Below are 23,585 nucleotides of genomic sequence, written 5' to 3' on the forward strand. Positions count from 1 at the left end.
TCAGTCATTTCAGCTAAGGTTTTCCAGGGTGCTCATTTAAACTAGACTCCCATAAAGAATGTGTTTCCTATTATGACTATTTATACCTCTGGAGTTATTTTAAAACTTTGTAATTAAAGTACGTTGCTTTTATTACTGTACATTTTGTTGTTCAGAAGTCAGTATCTTGATATGGCATTTGGATATGAATCCAGAGAAATCTGAGCTAAAAGTTATGTATTATTCTTGTTTGCTTTTCACTTCAGACTATTTCCACATGCACCCAGAACATTTTTGCAAAGGCAGTGTTTGCAAGATGCCTTATCTGTATTCAGAAAAATAAGTACTTGAAAAATAAGTACCTGGAGTTGCATGTTTGCAGCTTGAGTGTATTTTTGTGGTTGTGTAGTGACTTTCAGGTTTATACTCATGGACTGTATTTTGGAGATTTCACCCTTTTTACACCTCTAGCCCAAGTAACAGTGAGCGTGATTCAACTAACAGGGCCCACATATATTGCTTGTAAGTATGTAAATACCATGCAAAAAAAAAAGAAAGATGGCCTGTCAAAATGTTCACTGTTCAAATGAACACTCGGGTCATTGGTTTCAGTATTGCATGGTGTTTGATGCCCGGACCTTGCTCCCAGAGCAGGAATGTATCTTGTTTGTGCAGATGAGAGTGGAGTTGTCAGAAAAAGGCAAAACTAGGATGTGTTTTTGGTCAGCACTGTACTGGTGGCCCCTGTCTTCCTGCAGCTTGTTGTGCCTGCGCAATGGTTGGGAGGTGATTTGCTGGGTGGTGGCAGCTGCTGCAGCTTGCTCCCTTCCTGCTCTGTCATCATGACAGAAATAAGGGCAGAACTTTGCCCCGTATTCTTCATGCTTTACATTGGACAGCCCTTATGCCTATATGTCTTTTACATTTTTCTGCATTAGTTATTAACTGAAATAGAGTTTTCATCCGTGTCTTGCCTGGCAGATTACTTCTGGTATCATTGAAGTTATTTAACCTTCTCCCCTGCAGCCTGGTCCTCTCCCTTCAGCTGCAAGGGGATGGAGAATTGTGTGACAGTGCAGCTGCTGAGGAGTGGAGGGAATCCTTGGAGCCTTGCTCCCTCTGCCAGCTGATGCTTGATATGACTGTACATGTGAGGCTGGTGCAATTAAAGCCTGCAGTTGACAGGATTTACAGAAATACAGACACTCTTGCAGTGGAGAGTCAGTCAAACAGCCAGGAATTCACTTGAACTGCACTCGCTGTGGGCAGCCTTTGGCAGGACTGCAGCAAGGTTTGCATTCCTCTCTTTACAACTTTCAAGAGATCTCCTCACCCTTGTGTCTCAGCAGGAAACAAACAAACAAAAATGTTGTTTGCTGCTGAGGAACAGTGGGGTGAACAGTGGGAGAATAATGCATCTGGCTGCAAAGCAGTGCCATGCAAACCTCTTCACCCTAGTGCAGAGAGAGCAGCACGGCTTGTTAAGCTGCATCTGCTGGGGAGAAGCAGAGCATCCTACTGGCAGGGGCAAAGAAGGGACCTCTGCCTCTCCCTCCCTTGTTGGGTAACGTGATCCTAGTGTGTGAGCATCCTAGAAACAGACCAATCCCAGCAAACAAACAGAGCGAGGAGGTATGGACACATCCAAGTACAAGTTAGTCCTTATCGTCTTCTACAATATAATCTGGTCTCTCACTGATGTTGTCCCTAACCCTCCTGGCTATGCCCAAACCCTCTCTTCCTGGCTAGTCTGTTCATCTGGGATGAGATGCTAAAACTGGGGTGGCTGTTCCATTTGGGCTGATAAGCAGCTTTTTCCATAGCATGGGTGCAGACTCAATCCCTCCAAGGTCCTTCAGGTCCTTCCTCCAACTCATCTCATGCCCTCACAGGGACAGGTCAATTCTTCCACTGTTCCCAGTGGAGGTGATAGTCCTGGAGCAGCTTAGTTTAAGGGCAGTGCAGTGAAGCCATGGAGCAGCATTGGTCATCCTAGTGGGATGCAACTTCACTAAGTTAGCACTCCCAAAGAGAGACATCCTCTCCCCAGGCCGGTGTCTGTCCGTGTGGGAGGTCTGGTGGGGTTAGAGAGCAGACGAACTAAATTATCCCAAGCCCTACAAAAAACATGAAGAAAGGTTAGAAATTTAGGTTATAAGGTTAGAGCAAGAGATACAGATAGAGTTTGACAGACTGAAAGAAGAATTCACATAGAGCTGGTGCGTGGGGGAGGACAGGAACATTTGCTTTGCATGGATGTGATTCAGGCGTACCTTACAGCCCTGTAGGTATGAGGGAGAAGATCATCCAGAATCACAGGCTTCAACCTGTTCTTTGTCCTTTTTACTGTGAGCTAAGTGTAATCAGGATGTAGCAGTGTTGTTTATCTCAGCCGTTATCTTTGTTTACTTCCCACATGCTTGTGGGCTTTCTTAAATATAAGGAAACTTGCATGACTCACGTATATTTGTTAATCCGCTGTGAATAGTGTTGAAATCCCTAGGAGAGTATAAATCATTTGGAGGGACTTGTCTAGCAGCATCTCCGCATTTAAGCAGACCATCCATGCAGATTGATTTGGTGTTTAGTTTTATGTGACCTGGTCAGTTTGTCTTTTACTGGGAGTTGCCATGAAGAAAACAGGAGAGGAATTAAATTGTTGCATAAGACACAGCATGTTCAGCTAGTGCACATTTGCTAGTGCAGCTTTTTATTCTGTAGACTTGAATTAATCTGGTATTTCTGTGGAATTCGAATGGTTCTTCTTTAGCTGTGCGTGTTTTCAAAGAAGGAACGTGTAAATCCCAGTCCCAAAGAATTTTGCTCTCTAAAGGGTGACAAAATTCCAGAACTTCCATGTGTCACAATTAGACCGGAGATAATTACAGAAAATAATTTGAAGAAAAAAAAAAAGAACAGATCAGAGTCCGATGCTCGTCAGCTGTGGCTGATTTCTGGAGGGGGCAGCAGCAGCTGCAGCGAGGAGCTGCCTGGCTCCCGGTCAGTATGGTGAGGACCGGCACCTCGCAGCCTCCTGGGATCCCGGTGTGCGGGAGGGCTCGGGCAGAAGTGCCTGGTGGTGCCCCACCATCTGACAGGGATCTTTGACAGCTCCTTATTCAAACTAATCTTCTCCCTGGTAACATTTTGAGTGTGTTTGCTTTAACATTGCCAAATTTGCAATCACTAACAGAGAAGAGGAATGCCGTGACTTAGGTGGGTGCACAGACTTTTACCAACTTGAGCTGATTTTATGGTAACAAGCAGTCCCTGGCCCCATAGCGGGTACCAGTCATGCTCGCTTTTTTACATATGATGTGATTTTCTTTTGTGGGAAAAATTTGCTCCCTCTCAGACACGTTTCCTCTGCAATATGTTTTGTCTATACCTCTTGACCGAGGAATGGAAATAGTCTTACCTAGTTGAGCCTGCAGCCAGCATCAGTGTATAACCCTCATTTTGCCCTGGGTATTTTGGGTTGGGCATTTTGTGCCATGCAGCACCAGCTTTTGCTGAGACTGGGGCTGAAAGGGGAACCTTGAATTCCTCTTCAGGCAGTTTTCAGAGCCCTGTTACAACTTCCGTAATACTGCTTCCTTGCTGCACAGCGCGTTTCCGTGTACTTGGTGTCGTGGGGAGGCATATCGGTGGTTGCTAACAGCTTTTGACCCTGGGAGAGGATCATATGCTCTGCGGTTTAGATGCCTTGCAAGTCTCAAAGGCATTGCAGCATAAATAAGCAAAGGGCAAAGGAGGACAGAAAGAAGGGAGAGGCCAGCCGGTGACCTGGTGGTGATAACTGATGCAGGTTATGAAAAGTTTGCGTGGGTGCACCAATTTGCCTCTGACCATGCAGGGAAAGAGTGAGCACGCACCCCCCCATGCACACATGCACCCAGTTACTTCCCCTTCCACCCCCGTCCGGAGATGCTGCAAGATCCTGACCAAAGTTAGAAAAAAGTAGGGTTTTTTTTTCCTTTCTTTTTTTACCCAGCGCTCCTGTGCTTGTGAAGCCTCTACCATGCTCGCTCTGTCAAGCAGCTGGCCTAATGAAGGTGGTAGGTGCTGTTAATGCAACTTACTGCCTGCCACATCCCCAAGAGCCATGGGACGGTCCGCAGTGGGGCAGTGCAGCCACGTTGCCTCCCGGTCGCTCAGGACAGACTCACATCCCAATCGAGCCTCTCCTGCACCTAGAAAAAACCTCTGACGTTGGCATCAGGAGTGTGGGTAGCCCAGTGGCTGTTGCATCGTGGTTTCTTCTGATGGGGAGGAGGGATCACGGGACGTGCCTTCAGCACAGCGCAGCAAGACTCGAGCTGGGGCATCTGCGTGGTCCTGCTGTGGGGTGCGGGCAGTGGGGAAGCTTTGCATAACAAAAACAACTCTTGGCCTACCCGGTTTCTTTAGATTTTTAATACCCAACAGGTATCTGTAGCCTCCAAGGATTGTTCTTTATTACTGAATTTAGCAGTAACTTTGTTAACTGCCCCTAAATATATCTTGAGTTTAAATTAGTGTGCCAAGTTCACACTTAGTCTGGCTTTTGCCTCTGTTCCTTACACAGGAATTGATCCAGAACCAAAGGAAGTAGGAGCACAAATATATAATTCCTTTTTCTGATCATGACAGATTTGTAGTGCTAACACATTTGATAAAGACCTTTCTGGGCAAAAACGTCAGTATGCTGAGGACTTTTCCTAAGCACAGACCATGCAAGGTACTACCTCTGTGGATGATTTCTTAGTGAAGCTGTGCCTTAGGGAGGATTATCTGTGGTTCGTTTCCTTCCTTCTCCTCTGCCTTTTCTTTTTTCTTTTTTTTCTTTTTTTTTCTTTTTTCCCTCCCTCGAGATTTCTGACCGCACATTAGTGGAGGAGGCCAAAGATGGATAAGCAGCTAAGAAGCTGGCAGGGCTGGTGGAGCAGGGATGGTAGCCAAGCTCAGGATGAGCTGCAGTGACCAGGCTTCCTTTGTGAGAAAAATCCCTGTGAGCAGAGAGAAAAGAATATCATGTTTGGTGCTGTGATGGCCAATAAGTAGCTCAGTGCTCCGTTGCCAGCATACTGAACAGGTTTGCTGGCAGGCAGGACAGAGGGAGATTTCTGTGCATTGCAGCTTTTACAATCTCGCTGGCAATAAAAATTTCTGAATTGCATGAATATCAATCTCTGAAGATAAATCTCTCCAAATGCAAACATAACAAGGAAATAGGATTAAGTGTTTGATCAATTCATACATGCCTGTACATGTGTATCTGTTTGAGGTGACTGCTGAATTTCAGCAAGCTAATGGGAGAATGCTAAGGCTTAGCTTAAAGCTAGCTGTAAACTGAGGACAACTGAAGAAAAGAAATCGTACAGATAAGAGAAATTTTGTCTATACTAATGATAGGAATTCTCAGTAGAAGAAACAGCAGTCCAGCGTGCCAGCAGCACCACTAGCGCTGTGATAATTCTGTTTGCTGGATTGAGTGATTGCTATTGGGAGATTTGCATGTCTAATTTCTTTTTTCTTTTTCCCTCACAGCCTAGTGAAGGACATGGATAATGTCTCTCCTGAGAAAAAGGATGTAAAAGGCTGCCCTCGGGACTCTGGCTATGACAGCCTGTCCAACAAGCTAAGCATATTGGACAAGCTTCTCCATACTCACCCTGTGTGGCTGCAGCTTGGTCTGAATGACGCTGAAGCCGTGGAGATTTTGCAGACCCAGCCGCCCGGAGTAAGAAGTCATGTTTCTGATCACTTGTTGCAGCTATTGTTGGAAAAACTATTTCTTGTGTGCTTTCTCTAATCCAAGTGAAGACTAGTTTGGGGTCTGCTGGAGCTAAGAGCTGGACTGCTGCAGTTGGAGCTCCAGAGCAGGACCTTGCTAAGCAGGACTGTAACAGAGAGAGAGAGAGTTGCTAGATAGGAAATTCGACCACACTTTCTCCTTCACCAGTGCCTGCATTGAAGCTGCTAAGACGGAAACCAGGTGCTATGTGCTCAGATAAGGCTGGTGGCTGTTTCTGCACCCTCCTGCCTGCCTCCCTCCTGGTGCAGGAGAGTTGCAGGAATGGGCTGCTGGAATACAGGAGCTCTCCCCCATCTGGCTTCCCCAGACCCTGTGGTGCAAGCCGGAGCTGGAATTTGCTGTGGGTTAAACTGGAGAGGTCGCAGATAGGTGTGATGGACTCAGTGTCACGTGCCTGCGTTATACAAAGATGAGATGTTTTTCTAAATGTTCTGGTGCTGCTTTGCACCAAGTTGTTGAGTGAGTGAAATTCTGAGATGTTCCCTATAGGAAATCTGAGATTGTGGGGTTGTTACATTTCCTTTCATCTTTAATATCTCTGTCTCTTTTTAAGGCATCTGTAATGAAGCTAAAACCTTATCCTTTTCCCTTCTCCACCACAGATATTTCTGGTTAGGAAATCGGCAAGACTGCAGAAAAAGGTCATATCTCTGCGTCTGCCCGGTGAATGTGGGTCCTGCCTGAAAGAATTTGCAATAAAAGAAAGCACATACAGTAAGTTATGAATTACAGACTTTTCAGAGAGTAGTCACCCTGTATGAGCCAGTTGCTTTGCACTGGTGAAACCTGCAGCAGAAAATCATCCAAAGTCATGGAAACACAAACTGCTACAACGATCTCTGCTGAGGGCATGAAGGGTTGTTTAGGCAAATCTAAGAGTGGGTCAGGCATGTCCAGGAGAGGGAAGATATGCAGAGACACCTAAGCCTGTGTGGGGGACACTGGAGTATTTATAGCTTTTTGTACCTTGTTGAAATGGAGATCTATTGCTTAGTATGGGTAGATACCCACTTCTGCAGAAATAAGCAGAGTTCCTGTAATTTTTGAAACAATACTGTACTCATGTCTTCAGAGAGAGGAGGGGAGAAATACTTCTGGTATGAAGGAATGAGAAAAGGAAGCTGCAGCTGGTGAGTGTATGTGGTGCAGAAACTACAAACGAAGGAAGGGGCTTATTTTAACAAGATGGCGAAAACTGGAGATAAAATTAGCAATAGCTGCAGTTAAATGGCCCTGAGGTAGAGGCTCTGTAGTTCAGCTCTATTGTTCTGTTACTGACCTGAGTTAACCTCAGTTGTTTTCTCCTTTTTACCTCTCCCTTCCCTCCCCACCAACAGAAAGTTAATTCTACGTGTCTGATTTTGGTTTCAGTTAGAAACAAGGCAAATAGAAGAGAAAGCTATCAGCTTCTTTAGTATTTAATCTGTGTGATCTAAGGCTGTGTTCTCAGGCTTGATACATTAATGAATTCCCTCTCTCCCTTTTAGAAAATAGAGTAATATTACACTGTCTTTCATGCATAAAATTTTACCACAAGGGGGAAGTAGCTACTGATGTTTTTACTCACCAGTCATGGTTGAGGTTTTCATTGTAATCTAGGATCTGGACATGCATCTTCTCTTAAACTCCCCTGCAAGATCACCCACCCCTTTACTCTGTGCATTATTAGTGTGTCTTTTGAAGAAATTCCCTTTTTGTGGGCACACGAATGACCAGGTTGGCCTGTCCTTCAGCGACAGTACATGAACAGGCAGTGAAGATCCCCCTGAGGGCTCTGGCTGCTCTAACTCAGTGGTGGTCAGGAGCAATGAGACTTCACTCTCCCTCCTTCACAGAAGTCGTCTCAGGCAATGCAGAATAGGCGTCTCTGTATTTTAGGAACGTGACTGACACAACTGCTGTAGTTCATAAATGCCCTCCCTTCTGTTATTCTGGTCTCTGTTGTGAGGTGAAAGACCTAAATGGTGTCACTCTAGGAGCTTCCTCTGCTCAATTTCTTTAGGTGCTGGGTGAGAATTGTCACTGGCATCAGAGAGAGCTTAATGTCAGTGAAGTGGCAACCACTTATATATCATTATTACTGTGAACTGTAAGGAAGAATGATTTGGAGAAAAAAAAAATTTCATGCCTTTTTTTAATTGCAGAGTAACATTTTGGGGGGATCTCTAGAAGCGTTTTGATATAATTTTACTAGGAAAAAAAAGGATGAGTTGAAACTCAGCACAAGGCAACTCTGAAGCAGAGTTGTCTGGGTTTTCTCAAAGGCGACAAGTGAACGAAAATTCATCATTTGCCTTTATGTACTAACACAGCTGGGGAGTAGACAAATGAGTAGGAAGGACTGCAAGAGGAGGAAATAAAGATGAAAATTAGCTATATTAGTACACTAGGTAAAACAAAGCCTCAATGGTTGGTTTGTCTGATAGTAAAAAGTTGTGCAATTCTAATCCCATTTGATCTGTTTCCCAAGAATGAGAACATATTTTTGGAATGCAAAAACAAACCCACCACCAAGACTCTCAGGACAGTCTTTACAACGCCTTTAGCAGAGGCACGTGCTCCTCCACGTGGTTGTGTCTGATTAACCAAACAGTGGCTAGTTTGGTGCAAATATGTTGTTAATTTTCTGAAAAATAACTGAGTTTTTTTATTAAGCTTTTCTAAGAAACAGTGGATAGATGTGTGATTCTTTCCCTTTTGTGGCTTTCTTCACAGCCTTTTCCTTGGAGGGGTCTGGAATAAGTTTTGCTGATTTATTCAGGCTCATTGCTTTCTACTGTATTAGCAGGTAAGATGATGTGATGTTCTGGGTTTCATTTGTTAGACTATCCTGAAAAAAAAAGAGAGTTTGAAGGACTTTCCTGGCTCAGCATGATACAGTGTTACTGATCTGTAGATATTCCTGGACAGTTGTAGAAGGTAATGGACTAAATGACAGATGAGAACTGGAAGTAAGGATCTGTTGTATTTGCTGCTGATCATTGAAAGGATGGTTTTATGTTGTCCTCCCAAATGTGACGTGTTGCCAAGTTTAACTTGACTTTAGCTGATATCTTTTAATGCTTGCTCAACTGCTCTGTATAACTCCTTTAACAAGCACCATAAACTATCAGCCATCTTGCAATGGCCATTTCTTGGAGTTGCTAGTAAAACAGATTTTTGGAGGATACGGCATAAAGGTCCGATCGCACTGGAGACCATGACAACTGAGAGGTTCTGTAAATTGCAAACAACAAAAATGGTATCATCGGGTTTCCAATTTGTGAGTGCCTCACTTGTTTTTCAGAGAAAAAATGCCTGATGTTTTGTCTTTTAAGTTGATTTTAATTTGAGTTTAGTTCACTAGTGAAAAGTCCCAGAGAGATGCTTAAGTCCTGTGTTTATCCACAGGTGGGACACAGCCAAACTGCACACCTAGATACGTTTTCTGAGGGATGGGGACAGGCATTTTGAAGGTCTTTGGCCTTTTACTGCAACACGATTGCCAGTTAATGCTGACAGTGGGGATTTCTGGTGTGGGAAATGCTTGCTAGCCAAGGATGCTCTTGGATTGCAGAGCTTACTGCTTTTTGTTGTTGTGGAGAAGCAGCTAGAAGCCTTTGGCTACAGGCCTCCCCTGCACCAAGCTGTACATGCATGTGATGAAAGAAGCATTTATATCGCAGAAGTAGTTGGTCAGCACTCAGAGGGGAAATGAGCTGAACTGTATTTAAAAGCAGTTTTAGTGATGAGAGGTTCTTTATCTTGTCACCCTTTCAGTTCTCACTGTCCCTAGCCAAGCTCTGGTAACTCTGTCAGTGCAGTGCATACAGGGAGTTTGCAGCAAATGTAAAGTTATTTGCATTAGTTTATCCCTTTTTTACTGCAGATGCAAAGTTGCTTTGGATTTGCCTGGGCTAAAAGTAAGCCTGCAAATATGCCACAGTTTGTTGCCTTGCTTCTATGTCTCATCCCTGTGAGTCTCTCTTGTGAAGTAGCTTTAATTTTATTCATGGTATTTCAGTCAGCGCAGTGTGAATTTAAAACGTGTGTCCTGAGGCAGTATGGCCCCCCATTCAGGTGCATAGAAGTGCATGCAAGACTGCATGCGCAGGCTCTTCACCTACGAGTTGTTCTGTTGCTTTCCTCATTGCCCTTTGAGGAAGGGAAGGGAAGGGAAGTAAGAGCAGAGTGGCGATCCCAACTTAGACATGGTAATAAAGATTTCCTACTGTTTATCCTGCTTGCTCTTAAGTACAACTTCAGCTGCAAACCTGTCCAGAGATAAACCAGTAAATAAAGCTCGCCTTTGATTTGTGGCATGCTCTTGGAAGCTGACGCGTATTTCCCCATTCAATGTAGAAATATCTCAAGTGTTTTTATTTGCCTAATGTTTCTTAACTGGCAGCACCTACCTAGCTTCCTTGTCCTCCTTGCCAGTGATCTAGGACTGCTGGGGACACAGGGGGAAATACATGCAGACTGCTTGGGGAAGCAGGCGGGCAGTGGTTGTGACGGAGGGCGTACCGTTTGGTACATCACAGCGAAGCCAAGAGGGTTTCCTATAACCAGAGGGAATTTCTTGCTGTAGATACCACATCAGTTTGTATGAGGAGTCAAGGGTTACCTCTCTTTGTACTTAGCTAGAAAGTGTTCTGCACTGGTATAAACTGGACTGGATTTTACATGGTATGTCGCTGAAAATGTCTTTTCACATACTTTCTAGTTAGCGTATCAGCCTCGTGCCTGTGTCAGATTTGAATTTGCTTGGAGTTCTGATACCCTGATTTTTCAGCAAATTAACATTCAACTTGGTGATATTTGAGCATTTAAAAACTACATCTGTCTGCTGCAATAGATGGTTGGCTTGTTTGCAGCTTTAAAAAAAAAATGATCCTGACACCAGTTGTATGTAGAATTTCTGTGCTCCATTTCCTCTGCTTTACTCTAATTACGTAGGTACTTCTATTACAGATTTTACAGCTTAGTATGCGCTATTGCTTGAGGATGTATTGGTACCAACTAGGTAGGCGAGAGGTATACTATCTGCTGATGGTAGTACTTATGTAAATGTAAGTAAAGCTAAGTAGTTTTGTCTCTTAAAATCTCTGTCCAAAAGCTTTTTACACTAGCTTTGGCTTATGTTATGCACATTCGTGCATCTGCCTTTGTAAACATCCATTGACCTTCTAGTATTCATTTATTTCTGGTATAGAAATCAGATATGAGGATAAACTATGCAGACTTTCTTAAATGAAATGTGTTTTCAGCCTAGGACAGAGTATCACAGAATGGTTGAGGTTGGAAGGGACTTGTAAAGATCCTCTAGTCCAACCCCCCACTCAAGCAGGGTCACTTGGAGCAGGCTGTCCACCACCCTGTCCAGATGGCTTTGGAATATCTCCAAGGGTGGAGACTCCACAACCTCTCTGGGCAGCCTGTTCCAGTGCACCAAGACATCCCAGCTTAGAAATTTTTTTAAACTAGCCACCCAAGTACTCATTTAGATTTTTATTCTGAGGACTAGGTGTTCAATTCTGAGAGTGCTCAACGGTGTATTTGGAAAATACGAGGCTTAGTTAAACGGTTAAGGGCAGATAAAGCTTTTGCATCATACTGGCTTGCTCTTAGAAGACCAGGTATTAAAGCTTCTGCTATAATGGGAGGAAAATAAGGTGGGGCTGTAGAAATGAGCCCAAAGAGAGTCCTGGGGACTTGACTCTCATTTGCACTTCATACCACTTCCCAATGTCAAGGAGCCTTGCGGTTGGTCCTATTTACACTGCATGCTGTATGTTTAAGGCTCTTGCTACCTGCCATAGCTCAAAAAGAGAGTAAGAATCTGAGCTCCACTACTGCCCGTGTTGGAAACAAATACTTCTAAAACTATGGATGTTGCTGTGAAAATCATTATTGTTTCTCTGTTCTACAAACAGGGATGTCCTGCCATTCACTCTGAAGTTGCCTCATGCTATTGCAGCAGCAAAGACAGAAGCTGAACTTGAAGAGATTGCTCAGCTCGGACTGCGTAAGTAGCTATCTGCGTAGCTCTAATTCCCTATAACATTGCTATAAGCTTGAAGAACTAGTCTGTATCGGTAAATAGTTCATTTTGGTCAGTGATGATCCAGATAGCATTTGGAAAAGCAACTTCTACCGGGAAGGCAAAAGCCTTGTACTCGCCAAGTGATGACCCTGGTGTTCTTCCTTCCTATCCTTGTGTGATATTCTTGACTCTGTTAGTGTTGTGTCCTTCCTTCCATCCTTCCTTCCGTCCTCTCTATGCAGCCCCTGGGCTGACACAGGGCAAGTCTTGCAATTGCCAGGCAGAGGTTTGAGGTAGCTTGTCCTCCACGCTGGAATGTTGGCTGTGGTCTCACCCTGCAGCCTTTAGCTTGGTAATTTGCTGTAGTTGCCAGGAGGGTGTAGGAACTGTAGTTCACTGTTATCAAAACTGTCTATTCAGATTGACGTGTGATTATTTACCTTGGAAAGGCAATTTAGACATCAGTGGCTTACTGCGGTGGCATATCAGTACAAGGAGGAGTGTGTGCATAGCATCTGTAGACTGTGTCCATGCACTTTGGTTTGGTGAGGGTTTGTAAATAAAAAAAGAAAATATGAAGACATGTCTTTGAAAGATGCACAGCTTGACTGCTACAACCAAATGCAGCCTCGTTGCAACATGCCCTTTGAGCCTGCAGCAGATGCAAAGCCTTGCAGGATTTGAAACATGGGCTTGACCCAGATGAATCGTTGAGCAACTCCTGCAAAGTGCTGAATGGCCTTATTTCCTTTTGAAGGAAGCGACGGCTGACTGAGGGCAGTCTTTGTCCCAGTAGATTTTTGAATCATCTTCCATTTAGAAATGGATCTTCAGTAAATCAGGGTCGTAGCACAAGGCTCTCCAGAGATGTTGGGTGGGATTTTGCAGCAAAGTCATACACAACTAAGTATTGTATTGCATTGCATGTTGTTTTGCTGCACTTGCTCTGACAATCAGGAATTCACTTTAAAGAGGAGACAGATGTTTTCTGTGCTGCTAATCTGCAAGGTTAGGTAATTAAATGAAAGTATGGGTTTTCATGGGAATGCAGGCAAATTGGGAGGCTGTGTAATGAAGACAGTCTCCCCTAGAAACCTAGAGGCCCCAAAGTAGCATTTAGGCAAGTGTCTCTGCAGAGCTTCTGCAGAGTTACTGCAGAAGCTAGTAACAGTGGTGTTGAGGAAGCTCTTCAGAGCAATCATGCTGTCTTTTGTCCTCTGTACCCAAGAGCACCGTGGCTTACATGCTGTAGGCTTAGTCTTGTTCTTGAACCATCTCTGTGTTTGTAGCTTGTGTTTTATTTCTTTGTTTTAAGCTAATGCATTTGAAAGCTGGAAGGAGACTGGTGGGTGATCAGTGTATAACTTAGTGGTTGATGTGTTTGCGATCAGTTGCCTACTGTATGCCAGACTAAGATCACAGCTTCTGTGGGCAAAAAATGGGCAACCGAGTTGGGAATTTGATGGAGTTCTAGGTGACTACGTATGAAAGAGCACACCAGGAGGCCAGACCTGCAATGCTGTTGACCCAGGAGATGCCTAAGAACTCTCAAAGGGGCCTTCCAATTAAGTGTGAGCTTTCCTTAAGTAGCACACAGGCACAAAACAGTCTGATCTGAATGCTAAGGACCAGAGCTCCTTCCAGAGCTCTGTTATGCTTTAAACTAAGAGGAGGTAGTATGCAATGCAGGTCAAAAGCATGTAACCCAGCAAACTACATCCGGAAGAACTGGTGGTAAAGTTTTCAAGGCTTATGCCAACCCTTTTTTGGTCTCTCTTCTCATGTTTCACCTGCTGTGGTGCTTATCTCGTGTATGCTTGCAGTAGCCCACACACCAAGTGCACTGGCCAGCCTGCTGAGGGATCTGCAAGCAGGGTGTGAAGTCATGGAGCAGGAAAAAAATGGCAGCATTGCATGGCTATGCAATGCACCTCTCCCTACATATAGCCCCTGGTATACTCCCTACATCTATTCCCAGGTATTTTCCTCGGAAGTAGCCTGTCACTTTGGGCCGTGCTCTGTTTTCTGCTCTGTGGGCAGGACACAGCTGCCAGGCATGGACCCCTGTTGTAGAGCTCAGTTTGTGAAATTCTTGCCTTGGGCTTCAAAAAGCTCATTTTTGCCCAGCAGCCAAAAAGAGACACTGTAGGAAAAGGGACCATGTCAAGACTGGCAAATTTTACCAAAGTCTTCCTTTGGTAATCCTTTGGTAGTCCCAGAGGGCCCATCTGGTTTCTGCCATCAGAGTTGCAGGAGCCGATGGGCTTTACTGTTAACTCAGTTTTGTACACTCACACTGACACTTTGCTGGGACAAGCAAGGAGGCTGCAGCGGAAATTTGCTGGTTTAGCACAGGTTTTCCACACTGTGCTGATGGGACGGCACATTCAGTCTATTTATGTGCTGCTGAGTGTCTAAAACCTCCGGCAGACTGTGCAACCATTACAAACACGGGGCTGCAGGCCAGGGCTCTTAAAGAGGCACGAGCGTTTTGATCAGTGTAGCTAAAGGTTGTGTGAGCACTTGGCACAGCAAATTTGGCACGGCAAGGTGAGCCGAGTTTTCCTGCCTAGTTTTATTTGTTCACTATAAACAGAAACCAACCCCCTAAAAATTCTGGTTTTGATGAGCTGCGGTAAGTGGCTGTCAGCTGGTGTAAATCAGCCTAATTCTGGCTTTAGTGGAGCAAGTTTATTAACAGCAGCTGAGAATCTGAGTCTTATTTCTCCTGACTGATATGCTGGTGAGTAGTTTATGTCCATTTTAGCCTCAGATTGGTAAGAATCGCTATGTTGCAATCTCTATTCCTTTCTTCAATTCTCAGTTTATTTTTTAGCTTAGTTCTGTGGGCTGATTCGAAGCTACGCATTGGCTGTGATATTTATAAATGAATAGGAGCAGCCCCAGGAGTGTAGCATGCAGTTATGCCTGATAGTGCTTTAAGAAACTCACTAGGAATGCTATTCATCTTTCTTTTTTTTCTTGAATTATAAAAGCTTGTCTAAATTTCTCAATGCTTCAAAGGGGTTACATTGAGCCGAATGGTCTGAACGCCATCTGCATACTATTTGCATTCTTATGTTAACACAATGATGACTTTCAGATTTTTGGAGCTCTCCGGCTAACAGCAACCCCCCGAATCCTTCGCCTCCCCGCTGGCCTGCCTCTGCAGACAGTGCTTGTAAAGACGCGCGCCAGCTCTGCCTTATAAATGGCGTGCATGCTATACGAACCCGAACGCCCTCGGAGCTGGAGTGCAGCCAGACCAACGGAGCTCTGTGCTTCATTAATCCCCTCTTCTTAAAAGTGCACAGCCAGGACGTTAGCGGGAGCCTGAAAAGGCAGAGCCTGCGCACACAAGACGTGAATGGCACCGAGCGGCCTCGCTCCCCCCCGCCCAGACCGCCACCTCCTGCTATTAATAGCAGCCTGACGAGCCCGCAGCTTTCCCGGACTATAAAGCCGGCGAGCATGCCAGTGACAGCCAGCCAGAAGCAGCAGCGAGACTCGGGTTTGCTGCAGAACAAGCCAGCCCCCGTCCCGCCGCCCCGACTGAAGAAGCAGGCTGTCTGCTCGGAGGCGGAGGGCAGCGGCAAGCCCGTGGCGGCAGCCCCTCGGCCCAGCGGTGGCTCGGCGTGCGCCTCCGAAGCGCCCGGCGCTGCAGGTGCCGCCCCGCCTGCGCAGGATCCAGCAGCCTCCAAGAAGAGCCCAGCGGCGAACGGTGAGTCACCGGTGCAGTGGGATGGAGGCAGGCAGAGGCTGAGCGACATGAGCATTTCCACCTCCTCCTCCGACTCGCTAGACTTCGATCGGAGCATGCCCTTGTTCGGCTATGAGGGGGACACGAACAGCAGCCTGGAGGATTTTGAGGGGGAGAGCGACCAGGAGAGCATGGCCCCCCCTTTGAAGCCCAAGAAGAAAAGAAACAGCTCCTTTGTTCTCCCCAAGATTGTGAAATCTCAGCTACGGAAAGTTAGTGGTGTTTTCAGTTCCTTCATGACCCCCGAAAAGAGGATGATAAAGAAAATTGCGGAGCTGTCCCGGGACAAGCGCACTTACTTTGGATGCTTAGTGCAGGACTATGTCAGCTTTCTCCAGGAAAACAAGGAGTGCCATGTCTCAAGCACCGACATGCTGCAAACGATCCGGCAGTTCATGACCCAAGTCAAGAACTATTTGTCCCAAAGCTCGGAACTTGACCCTCCGATTGAATCCCTGATCCCAGAGGACCAAATAGGTAAGAAATACTGCCCTGTAGTCTGGGGGAAGCTGAAAATGTATGATCCAAATCTGTAGGGATAGTCTTGGTGCCAGTTTAGAAGGGAGGGAGTTGACTTTGCTGGCAGAGTTTAAGCCGTTGATTATTTGAGTTTTAAAACAATCAAAAAAAAAACCCAGCAGCAGCTTGGAAGAACTATGCTACAAAGAGTTGTTTATAAGAAGTTTTGCTTACAATTAATAGTGGTGAGCATTGGATTTGATTTACCTGTGATTTTTTTTTAAACAGGTGTGCTGTTAACCCCCTATTTGCTGGCACACACCTATTTTTCCCTGAATTGTGTTGAAATAGTTTTAGATTCTCCAATGCACCAATTTTAACCATATGTTAAATATGCACTGGAGCTGTAAAGACAGAACTTATTACAAACCAGCAACACTTAACAGCAGAGAAGTGCTTCTTAGCAATTTCCTCTTGAAACAAGTCTCGTTCATCCAAACAAATTCTCATTCACTCCTAGCAAAGCTGCAGTGTCCCTACACTTGAAGCTAAATAAAAGGATATGTAAGTTTAAAAAAAAAAAAGAAAGAAAAGAAAATGAAAAAAGAGAAGAGGATGCCGATTTCTGTACCTCTCTGTTACGTGTCTCTGTTTATAAATGGTTGCTGATGAATTATATATTTGAATACATTTTACCAACAGAGAGAGACTTGTGTATCCACAAAAGTGAAGTCGTTGTTGCTGTATAAAATCTCCCTGGCCCTCTGTCTTGCTGAGTCTGATCAGTATTTGTAGAAGAGCTTATAAGCCACATTTAAGAGGTAAACATCCCTCAGGGCAAAATACTTTCCTTGTGAGCTCACTTCAGTCCTAATTTGCTTGTTTTTCTCCTATACCCCAGTGTCCGAACACTTGGCCCAGTACAAAATTGGCAGACAGTTCTTTCTCTGGGAGTAGTTGGTGATTTTATGTTGACATTTTTCTCTGTCCTTGACTGAGGGGAAGGATTCTCTTGTAACCTGAACTTAATTTGCACCAGGTTGAGCCAAAGTAGCAAGCGCCACTAAAGCAAGTGCTGCAATACTAAGAGTTTCCTCAAAATCGAGACTCTTTCAAAGCCATGGAGTAGTCTCACTGGAATAATAAAGAATGTTACGTGGGTGTCATGTGGAAGAAAAAGCAAACTGAACGGTGGTGTGGGTTCCCCCCCCCCCCCCGCAGGCTTTCTGAGGCTGTTGGACAAAGAAATACAGAATTTCTGTGCTTGTAGTTTGGTTTGTCTTGTACTTTCCATTGCAAGGGTGTGGTTAAGTCAGACTGGGGGTCTCTAGAGACTGGCAAAATGATGTCTGCTTTTAAACGTCTCGGGAGTTTGGAGTAGCTTAAGTCATAAGGCATAATAACTAAACTACACTGGTTTTCTTCAGCGATAGAAAGTCTGACTTTGATCATGCAATTAAATCTAATTAATTAAAGCAGGGTAGTTTGAACAAATGAACAACTTGCTTTTGAGTCATCTGCTGCCTACTCCTGGAGCCTGCAAGCAGCCACAGTGGATCAGGAGCATCGGATGGTGCTGATCTAAGCAGATAACTATGTGACAGCAAGATTTAATCATCCCTATAGAGAAGGACTTCTTACGCTAGAACAAAAAGTCAGCCCTGCCTATCAGCTTGGGGTTTTGCTTGACTATTTCAATGCAGCATTGCAGCCTAAACTTTAACTTTGTAAATGGTCATTTGTTCTTTCTTTTTGGTTTATGTAGTCGTGGTACAGGTTCTTTCTCTCGATGTAGCAGCAGACAGCTGTAGCTTGCAGCTGCAGCTGCCCCTCGTGGCTGAGCCGTGCTGCTGGCACAAGTGGCACGAGGGGGGAGCCCATGGCAGTAAATCTTTGAGTGTCTTGGCTCCCCGGGCCCTTTCTGCTCATTCTAGAGGAGCTCGAGCTAACCCTGTCTCCCTTTCCGCCACCTCTCAGGACAGTTGCTTGGTCAGGCACCTCCAGGTTTTGCATTATCTCGCTGCACGTTAGTATCTGCTAGAGCAGCGTCGCCCGCAGCTTATCACAGCCCTTGGTGTTTGGGACTTAAACCTCCTGTGTCTGTTTAATGACCAGCGCGACTGCGTAGCTTGTCTTGCAGCACTGCTTCCCTTGCTCCTCTGGCAAACAAAAGACTTTGTGGGAGATCTTTGAAGTTTCCCTGAGAAGTGCGTTGGCCTTTCTCCTCCCTCCTGACAGGTGCCTCTGAAGCTTAGTGCTGCGGACTGTTAACCCCTTCTGAAACAACAGGATCCCCAGTGTTGGGAGGGAGTTAAGGCTAAGGCATACCGCTCTTTATTATTTAAGAATGAACACAAAGTAAATTTTTAAAAGTTGTCCACACCTGAATGCCTATCCACAGAATAAAGACCTGGACTGAGTCAGCGGAGATCCGGTCTGAATCAGACAGTCTGCTGCTGCTCGAATAGCAAATGTTTGGGAGTTTTTGTTTGTATTTCCTGTTTTGTTGGCTGTGAACAGAAAGGAGTCAAGCGGGGTGTCATCATTTTGTCAGGTGATCACTGGACAGGGTCTAGCATCTGACCAGTTTCATCATGATGCCCAAACCCGGACCTAACCCAAGAAATGTCTGACTTTTTGGCGATAAAGTATTAACTGATGGTGTGGCAAGGTGCCTGAACATCTTCCCTATTATTTGCTTTGGTATTTCTAATGCATAATGGATTTTGAAATAGTGAATTTTAAAACAGGCTTAGACAGAGTGGGTTGGGCGCTCATCAGTGGGACATGGAATGTCACAGGCACTTGGATTCGTATTAAGGAATCACAGCTGGGAAGAGTTGGAAGGTGTATCGAGAAGCCTGTAAACTATCCCTAAATGGAGAAGGATTTTCTTTCTTTGATGAAAATTAAGTCAGTTACTTGCCCAGTTACCCTCCCTTTCCTTTTTCCCCCCCTGCCGGTGGTCATGAAACTAAAATTAGCAGTCCTCTTGGTAGCACCTTTTTACATCTCAGGATGTCATCATATACCACCGTAGCATCCTCATTCCCAGGCTGAAGAGCTCGCTTCTTTCCATCCTCCCTCACAGATGCTGGTTTCCAGCCTTTTGCTGTCTGTAGGGCTTGCTTTCCCCCAAACTCTGCAGTTGGCCTCTCTCCTGTAAAGCACAGACCTGGAACAACCGCTTCCACCCTGCCATTAGACAAAGGGCATTTGGGGTGTCTTTTGACTTGTCGAACTGCTCGTTAAAGTCTTCGGTTCATAGGACCCTGCAATCCCAACTGCATCTTCCGTGGCACTGCGAGCTGCTTGATTGCTTTCTGCTTTGTGCTTTTTTGCCTTTGCACTCCTCTCACTGGAAGGCTACATTTTGCTTTTGTCTTTACTAAATTCCCTCTTGTTAGCTTTAGGCCTCTTTCCAGCTTATGAAGACAATTTTAAACCTGCTCTCCCAAGAACTGGTGATGTCTTTCTCCCACCCCCACCATGATGTCATATGAAGGTTTTGTATATGAACTGCCTTATTTCATCATCCAAATTCTTAACGAAAATATTAAATAGCCCAAAGCTCAGAGCTGGCCCCCACGAGACCTCTTGTGAAATGTCTGTGTGTTTGACAGTGAACCATTGATAGCTGGGCTCTCAGTGCAGTATTTCAACCGACTGGCACCCACCTTATGGTAATTACAGCTAGACAGTATTTCCCTTGTTTTCTTATAGGAAAGTTGCATGGAAAAGGGTTAAAGGCCTTTAAAAAGTCAAGATATAAGCCCAGCTCCTACTCCACACTTCTTTACTAAGCTAATTATCCTGTTAAAGGAATGAGGATGGTATGTATTATTTACTCTTGGAAAAACTCCTATGGGCTGTTTTTTAGCACTGTGATATTTTTTTCAAGGGTCTTATACATCTGTTTTGGGTCCTGCTCCCCGCTGTTCACCCTAGTATCTCTTCATGTTGAGTCAAGGCTGAGGGACCTCATCTCCCCCGTAATCTTCCTTTCACTGAAAGGGGCACAGGGCAAGGAGGAGGCAAGTGATGAAAGCCCTGAGCAGAGGCAGATGACCTGGTTCCCCCTTTCCTGGTCATCCCTTCGATTTGCTTTGTGACTTATTCGCTGCTCCTTTATTGCTACTTTTTCAAGAGAAGACACATTTCCCTCACAGCCATAGCATGAGTTTTAATTAACCCACAGGTGGTCTGCTTAAAACAAAACAAACTGAACACAAATGTTTGTGATTCACTGGTGTGTGGTTTAGGTAGGTAAAATGGGGGGAAGTATTGCAATTCTAGAGACCTTTCTTGCCTGGTTGCTCAGCTGGTTTGCTTCTGCTGCCACCGCCTCTCCCCTCCCACCACTGTCCCGCCTCTGCCTCCAGGGCTGCGCAGGTGAGCAGGGACCATGGGTCGTTGGAGGTCTCATCTTCAAGCCTTGATCCTTCTGCAGAGATGGCGTTGAACCGTGGGCTAGGTGTGTGTGAATGTCAACATCCACCAAGAATTGGCGACTTGGCCGTTTTGACTGAAGCTGCCTTAAAATAGATCCGTGTTTTAGTAGTGCCAGTCTGCGAGCACACGGGATACTGGGGAAAATCCCAAATAAAGCAAACGCAGTGTGGTCAAGTGCCCTGTATTTGCATGCCCTATTGCACCTAAGTAGTGTTTCACTCTCAGCTCCCTGAGCAATGCTGCTCGTGCCGGACCGCGGCGTTTCATTTTGCAGCAGCTCGCAGGTTCACTGCGTCTCCTGACCGTCTCCTTCGGCTGCTGCAGGATGGTTTGGCCATTGCAGGTGGAAAACAGGGCTCTCGTGTGAGCCTTCAGTGCTCTGAAAACTGCTAGTAATCTCAGTGGAGCAACGGCAATTGGTAACAGGGAATAGAGAAGGTTTTACCCTTGCAGCCTGGAAATGGTGAGGAGGAGTGTGCAATTTCAGGCAGCGAGGACTGCGAAGAGGCTGCATGAGGACACTTGCTGTGACTCATGTGTTGTCCTCTCCAGACCCAGACTTGTGCGGTTTGCAGTGAAACAAAATAGCATGTCAGCACAGGATACAGATGTGTTTCCACAAGTCACAGTGAAACTAGCTGGCTGGCCTTTTCAATTCATTTATCAAGGCATTTCCAGTTCCTATTTTGAGGCTAGAGACTAATTATAAGTATCACTGCAGGACAGCTAACTGAGACTTAACTTAAAATGATAATCAGCTTTAAAAAAAAAAAAAATCTGAAGCATGTATGTTTGTTTTTGAAATATTTGGCTTCCGGAGGGGATATTTGGAAACACTTTGCTTTTGCTGAAGTTAACAGGAGTTTTTGTTGTTGGCTTTGATTTGATCTGAGAAATACGCAGACATGTTAACTCAACAGATCAGTCCGTAATTCACCACTTGTAGACACTAATTTGCCTGGGAAACCCTCCTCTACTGCTTGTGGCCATTAGAAATTAAAGAGATAAAGCTGCTACTGGCTGGGAATCGCTTTGTGGGGTCCTATCCAGAAACATTATCTGTGAAAGGGGCCATTAACAGCAGCTCAGGAAAAAGGGTACATGGTTGAATGATCTGATCCCAAACATAGTTATCACTGTCTTGTAACACTGAATATTGGTCTGAGACCCAAATCACAAGGAATGCTGTCCTTCCAGGCTTCAATAATAATATAGCTATTAATATGCTGCTAAAGCCTCTAAATTTTTGTATGAATTAGGATAAATATGGGTATTGTTATTTACCATAAAATGTCCGATCTCTCTGACGCTTGCTAAGTTCTTGGCTTCATCAGCTTGCTAGAATTTGCTACCTTTTAACTGAGGGCAGAAATCCCTGGTTCTTATGTCTGTTCCAAGAATTAAGAAAGAAGAAGAAAATATTACGGGAAAAAACCTGTGGACGCATTGCTGTGTCGTCTTACTGTTGACTTTCTGTTTGCCGGTTCGTTTTGTGCAAAACTGCTGCAGTAAAATGCCACCCTCTCCCAGTCTACCATTAGCAAGCCTAGCTAGTGTTAGTGTCTCTTTGGAATCACAGATATATATCTTTAATTTATGTCCTGTTAGGTGTAATGTAATCACTGAATAGCACTGAAGGAGGCTCTATCAAATAGCTGATCTGATTTTTATTTACCTGATCAGGGTAACAACACGGAAACCATCAGGAACAGCCATGAGTAATGATCCATAAGGAAGTACATGGATGCTTTTGCATCTTCTGTTTAGCAGCCCAAAGGCCCAGCGCACTGTGCAGAGCTTTGGGCATACCTACATGAGCTGTCTGCTCTCTTCCTCTGTGCGGCTTCAGGTCAGTTTTAAGTTCCCTGAGAAACCAGGGAATGTGATTGAGTAAATTTGAAAGTGATTTCTAGGCGCTGCTTTAGGAACCTGGGATGAATTGCAAATATTAAGCAACTCCTTCTCCCCATCTTGCAGAGCCATAAAAATCTCTGTGATTCATCTGCACTGGAAGCTGTGGGAGTGGCACTGACTAACTGAGGGTTGAGGGCAAAAGACTTAACACATCCCACCTGTAGACAGCAAGGCCAGCACCAAGGAGAAGTTTGGGCTCGGTGGAAGAGTCTCCCACAAAGCCTTCTGGCAGCTCTTCTCCGCTGAAGGAGTGTCGGGATGCTGCAGGCAGCAGTTGGGCCAGCTTCCAGCTGGAGACTGCAGGGATCAGCCACAGGAGCAGCTGAGTTTCCCCATCTCCCGTCCCAGGCCAGGGGCTCCCTCCTCATCCAACCGAAGGAATTTGAGGATCCACACTGAATTTTTTCCTGAATTTATTGAGCCTCCTGCTACCAAATATGGTGGCAACCCACGTTATTTCGATGAAGGGAGGCTGACACGAGCTGTCTGTGCGCAGTGCTCCAGGGGAAGCCAGCAGGAGTTAAAATTTCACAGGGATGTGGAGTTCTCTCTCTTAATGTGCTGTTTGGCAGCAGTGGCTGTTTATAATTCTGACTTGAACAAGAGCAGGCAGCTGGAATGCGAACAGCAGAGGTGTTCTGCTTACAAGTAAAGCCGTTAAAGGGGTTTTGCTGTTTAAAAAAAAAAGGGGGGGGGCAGTCAGTAAAAAATAAATAAAATAAGCTAAATTGCCAATAAAAATATGGCATCAGTGAAGCTAGCAAGGAACTGTGTGTCCCATGTAGAAATTAGCTAGTTAGTCTATCCACAGGTCAGAATTGTGCAGTTTCCTGGGTGGAAAAATATTTTTCCCCACTGTCTTGAGAATGACTTTGATGGCAGGGAGTTTCTGTTGCTGTGCAGAGGGGTGCTGCTTGTGCTTTTCTGACCAGGTTTGGCAGTGCTGTTCGTGGTGGTTGTAGCTCTGCTGAGTACAGTAGATAAGGATTGGGCATCTGAAACGTTGCCACTTGTATAATGGGTACCTCTGGTCCACTGAGATGCTGGATCCACCCTTCACGCTGTCCATCTAGATCACTGTGAACATCTGTCAGACTGGCTGTGCCTTTACTGGTGCCCTAGGGAAATCTGGAAGATCAGAGCACGAATGCTGCTCCTCACATTGATTTGTTCTCCCATCCAGCTATAGCAGTCTCCAT

At 45.1% G+C, this 23,585-nt stretch overlaps 1 protein-coding gene across 2 annotated transcripts in view; it reads left to right on the forward strand.

The window, feature by feature from the left end:
* RIN2 (Ras and Rab interactor 2) overlaps positions 1 to 23,585 on the forward strand; it is an 84,814-nt gene that overhangs the window by 49,415 nt on the left and 11,814 nt on the right. For both annotated transcript variants that reach the window (XM_064509878.1, XM_026107457.2), the window contains 5 exons: positions 5,509 to 5,701; positions 6,379 to 6,490; positions 8,492 to 8,564; positions 11,692 to 11,783; positions 14,905 to 16,038. In XM_064509878.1, the coding sequence (XP_064365948.1) occupies positions 5,509 to 5,701; positions 6,379 to 6,490; positions 8,492 to 8,564; positions 11,692 to 11,783; positions 14,905 to 16,038 (1,604 nt within the window). The remainder of the gene's footprint in view (positions 1 to 5,508; positions 5,702 to 6,378; positions 6,491 to 8,491; positions 8,565 to 11,691; positions 11,784 to 14,904; positions 16,039 to 23,585) is intronic.

Source organism: Dromaius novaehollandiae, chromosome 3 (assembly GCF_036370855.1).
Source record: "Dromaius novaehollandiae isolate bDroNov1 chromosome 3, bDroNov1.hap1, whole genome shotgun sequence".
NCBI lineage: Eukaryota > Metazoa > Chordata > Aves > Casuariiformes > Dromaiidae > Dromaius > Dromaius novaehollandiae.